At 38.4% G+C, this 4,883-nt stretch overlaps 1 protein-coding gene across 2 annotated transcripts in view; it reads left to right on the plus strand.

Annotated features, from left to right (window-relative positions):
* The window catches only part of Ube2j1 (ubiquitin-conjugating enzyme E2, J1), a 31,216-nt gene that overhangs the window by 16,648 nt on the left and 9,685 nt on the right, over positions 1–4,883 (plus strand). For both annotated transcript variants that reach the window (XM_013016707.1, XM_013016709.1), the window contains exons 4-6: positions 999–1,083; positions 1,594–1,699; positions 3,696–3,825. In XM_013016707.1, coding sequence (XP_012872161.1) covers positions 999–1,083; positions 1,594–1,699; positions 3,696–3,825 — 321 coding nt within the window. The remainder of the gene's footprint in view (positions 1–998; positions 1,084–1,593; positions 1,700–3,695; positions 3,826–4,883) is intronic.

A 4,883-nucleotide genomic window follows, 5' to 3' on the forward strand; every position in this document is an offset into this window, starting at 1 on the left:
TTTTTGGTCAGTTGTGGGGCTTGAACTCTGGGCCTGGGAACTGTCCCTCAGCTCTTTAGCTCTTCATCTCAAGGCAAGCACTCCAGCACTTGAGCCACAGAGCCACTTCCGGTTTTCTGGTGGTTTATTGGCTTTGAACCATGATCTTCAGATCTCAGCCTCCTGAGTAGCTAGGATTTCAGGTGCCTGGCTTCTTTTTCTTTTTAATGTACTTATAATGTACTATGTGATTTTTTTTTGATGTTTCTTTGTATGTTCTTCCCCCATGGTATAAGTCACTGTATTTGATTCCCGTGTCCTGCATCTTGTGTGTACATTTTTCTAATTTGGGGAGAGGAAGGGAAATAACAAAATCCTGAAATAAGGATACAGGATGACCTATTGTAACAATAAGATGTACAAGACACTATGTTGAAGACGAACTTTATAACTTTGTGGGGGAGGGGGCGAGGGAGGAGAGGAGTGGTAGAGGAAAAACAAAGGAAGGAGTAACAATGCTCAATAGGAAATGAACTCATTACCTTGCTCATGTAACTGTAACCCCTCAGTACAGTATCTTCACAATAAAAAAAAATATATATTAAAAAAGTTTTTCTCCCCATGCCTTTCCTCACTAACCTACTAATTAGGTGATACTAAGTCTCTTAGGGTCTCCTGCAGGTTCTGACCTCTTACAGGTGTTCTCATTAGAGTCCTTAACAGAGCCTAGCTCTGTAGTACACACTGGCAGGGCATCAGCAAATCTTTATATGTTATTGCTTAGATTCCAGTTATATACGTTTATTTCAAAAAGGTGCTAATACATCTCAAAATAGCTTTTTACTCATTTAGCATCCAGCAAATATTTTTTGGAATGTCTGTATGACAAAAAATTATGTGCTTCTTAAAGTTATATGCATTAAAATTTTATTCATATGTAACTACAAAATGCATTTATATTTGGAAAGGATACCACATTAAACACACCTGTATAACTTTTTAAATATACTATTTCTAAGGCTAATGGACGGTTTGAAGTGGGCAAGAAAATTTGTTTGAGCATCTCTGGACATCATCCTGAAACGTGGCAGCCTTCATGGAGCAGTGAGTGTTACTAGTGAATCAATCTCCTAACAGCACTCATTTATAATAATGAATTAATGTACTCATGAGGTTGACTCTATTTTATATTATTAAACCATGAAAACATGTTTCCATATCTAGATTTGTGTGGTGTTTTAAATAATTCTCCCTACTTGTAACCTCTTCTGTGAAAGCCTGTAAGTCTCTCTCTCTCTCTTTCTTTCTTTCTTTTTTCTTATTCCAGTAAACCCAGTTCTTATTTATTTATTTATTCATTTATTTATTTATTGCCAGCCCTGGGGCTTGAACTCAGGGCCTGAGCACTGTTTCTGAGCTTCTTTTGCTCAAGGCTAGCACTCTACCATTGAACTACAGTACCACTTGTGGCTTTTTCTGCTTATGTGGTACTAAGGATTCAAACCCAGGGCTTCACGTATGCTAGATGAGCACTCTATCACTAAGCCACATTCCCAGCCCCCTAGTTTATTTTAAAGAGTAACTCAGTTTAATGTTTCCTTGTTTTGATTTCAGTAAGGACAGCATTACTAGCCATCATTGGGTTCATGCCAACAAAAGGAGAAGGAGCCATAGGCTCTCTAGATTACACACCAGAGGAAAGAAGAGCACTTGCCAAAAAGTAAGTGGTTCATTTTATTTTTCATTAGCGTCCCAGTACCATTGTGGTTGTGATTAATGATGATTAGGAAACAAGCTGACTTTTTTTTTTTTTGTCATGGTGCTTGCCCTCAGGTCATGGGCACTGTCCCCAAGCTCCTCTTTGCTCAAGGCTATTGCCCACCACTTGAACCATAGTACCACTTCCAGTTCTTCTGTGATTAATTGAAGATAAGTTTCATGGACTTAATTGCTTGGGCTAGATTTGAACCACAATCCTCAGATTCTAGCCTCCTGAGTAGCTAGGATTACAGGCATGACCCACCAGCACCTGGCTTCTGGCCTACTTTTTGAGTAACCCTGGCTACAGGCTCTGGTCTTATTATTGCAATGGCAGAAATCCAATTCTGATTTCTTTGGAGTGATCAGCATATAATCATTGATTTCATGTTTTTATTTTTGCCAGGGATCAATCCCAGGGCCCTTGCCCTTACTAAGCTAGCATTCTACCACTGAATTATACCTCCAGGCCAGCTATCTCATTCTTTGAAGAAAATAGTTGATAATATTCCACTGAGATATATTTATGCTTCCGTGGGAGATATATTCTCCTAGAAAACATTATCAGTCATTTGTTTCCATTTGGATTATATTACAGATAGAAAAGAATCAGAACAATTACTTTCTATATAGCTTTTTTTTTCCTTTTTTTTTTTTTCTTGAGTCAGGTCGTGGGGCCTGAACTCTGGGCCTGGGCGCTGTCCCTCAGCTCTTCAGCTCAAGGCTAGCGCTCTACCACTTGAGCCACAGCGCCACTTCCAGCTTTTATCTTTTTGCTTATGTGGTACTGAGGAATCGAACCCAGGGCCTCAGGCATGCAAGGCAAGCGCTCTACCACTGAGCCACCTTCCCAGCCCCCTATATAGCTTTCTATGAGATTGAAACCTCCCGGAGGACTGATGGGGAATCCACTTTATCTGTCTTGGTATCTACATATATAGTTCATAACAAGTACTGACTACATGCTCTGGAATAAAGTAAAGGGGATTTATGAACTTGTGACAGCCCAGTGGTAATGCCTTCTTTTTCTCAGATTAAAAAAAAATTATTTTTGTCTACATAACTATGAGCAGTCTTTCAAAGTAACCTTTCCTTTGAGTAGTGCTGAGATCTAATTCTTGACTTTGGTAATATTCCTGTACGGAAGTCTGCTTTCTGCCATATGTCAGAAGATAATGTTAATTAATTTTTAGAAAATATATTGTAGCACAACCCAGATTAGGCTCTTTACAATTGTTTGTTAAATCACATAGTTAGATTTTAGTGTCTGAAAGATGTAGAGGATAACCCTTACTTCAGAAAAGAACACCTGTAAATTACATTTTTAGTTGTTTTTTTCTCTATATGTTTCTGCTAAAAGGTAATTTATATTAACAAGCTTTAAGTAGTCTTATATAATCTTAAGGTCTGTTTCATAGACAGTTTATGTATTTTGACATTGAATAGACTTAAGGCTTATTTTTTTGAGAATTTATTGATACAATAGAATCTTAATCCTGTTTTTTTTTTCCTTTTTTATACCATGCTATCTCATATTCTTATCTCAGAGCTATAGTGATTGCCTGACTTTCTAACTTAGGAGCATGTGGATGAATGTGATATGAAGGTGTTCAATGCTTTGTTGTTGTTTTTTGTTGTTGTGCTGGTCCTGGGGCTTGAACTCAGGGCTTGGGTGCTGTCCCTGAGCCTCTTGGTACTCAAGGCTAGCACTCTACCACTTGAGCCACAGCACTACTTCCCACCTTTTCTAAGTAGTTTATTGGAGATAAGACTCTCATGGACTTTCCTACCCAGGCTGGCTTCAAACTACAGTCCTTAGAGCTCAGCCTCCTGAGTAGCACCCAACCTCTGTGCTTTGCTTTTAAATTATTTTTAACTCCTTCAGTATTTGAGTGTGTCAATAAGAGAGAATTCAACTTTTGTTTTAATATGCATTTAACAAAATTGTTTTTAACCAGATCACAAGATTTCTGCTGTGAAGGCTGTGGCTCTGCCATGAAGGATGTCCTTCTGCCTTTAAAGTCTGGAAGTGATTCAAGCCAGGCCGACCAGGAAGCCAAGGAGCTGGCTCGACAGATCAGTTTCAAGGTATATCAATTCCCAAAGAAATTCCAATGATAGAGTGTTTTTGTTTACTGCTGAATTCAGGATAATAAGGAAAGTATTAGCTGGGCACTAGCAGCTCAGGCCTATAATCCTAGCTACTCAGGAAGCTGAGATCTGAGTATTGAGGTTCAAAGCTATCCTGAGCAGACAAATTTGTGAGATTTTCATCTCTAATTAACTAGCCAAAAGCTGAAAGTGAAGTTGTAGCTCAAATAACAATCATGAATGAAAAAGCTGAGCAAGAGCACAAGGCCCAAATTTCAAGCCCTAGTAGCACCAAAAAACAAAATAACAAAAAGAACCAGACAAAGGAAAAGTATGGTTCTGTTGCAGTAAGGGTTTATACTTTGTTTTTTATTACAAAACTCGTAATTGGTATTTATAAAGGCTGCTCTGACACCTGCCTAAGAAGTACAATGTCCTGGGTTCAATCCCCAGTACCAAAAAGTAAAAGACAAAAAGTAGCTAAAAAACAAAAAATAAAACAGAAGGCTATAATTATAGCATAGCTGCTAAATCTAGGAGTCTGAAATACGATATCAGGGTGGAATCCCAACTTTGCTCTTGTTGGTAGTATGATGTCAGATGTATTACTTAATCACCAGGAGCCATTTGCTTATCTGTACATGACAGTGGTAGGAACCTTCCTGCAGGATTGTTGTGAGGAAAAGTAAATTAATACTTGTACTGAATGTTATACTTACAACTGCTTCATAAACTCTAGTTATTATCCACCATCAATAAAAGAAAGTGATTGTCATCCATAATCCTACCCCTAAGAAATAGCTGCTGTTCATATTTTATCATATCTCCCTTTGGTCCTTTTCCCATGCATGTTTTATCCAAAGGATAGGATTCATACAGTATTTTGGGACTTTTGAGTAGCCACACTCATTTCTGGAATTTAATGAGCACCACAAAAGAAAATGTTGCTGAGGCTGAGAAGGTGACTCAGTGGTAGAGTGCTTGCCTTGCATGCATGAGGCCCTGGGTTCGATTCCTCAGCACCACATAAGCAAAAAGAAAAAAGCCAGAAGTGG

The sequence above is a fragment of the Dipodomys ordii genome, unplaced genomic scaffold, assembly GCF_000151885.1.
Source record: "Dipodomys ordii isolate 6190 unplaced genomic scaffold, Dord_2.0 Scaffold32, whole genome shotgun sequence".
Taxonomy (NCBI): Eukaryota; Metazoa; Chordata; class Mammalia; order Rodentia; family Heteromyidae; genus Dipodomys; species Dipodomys ordii.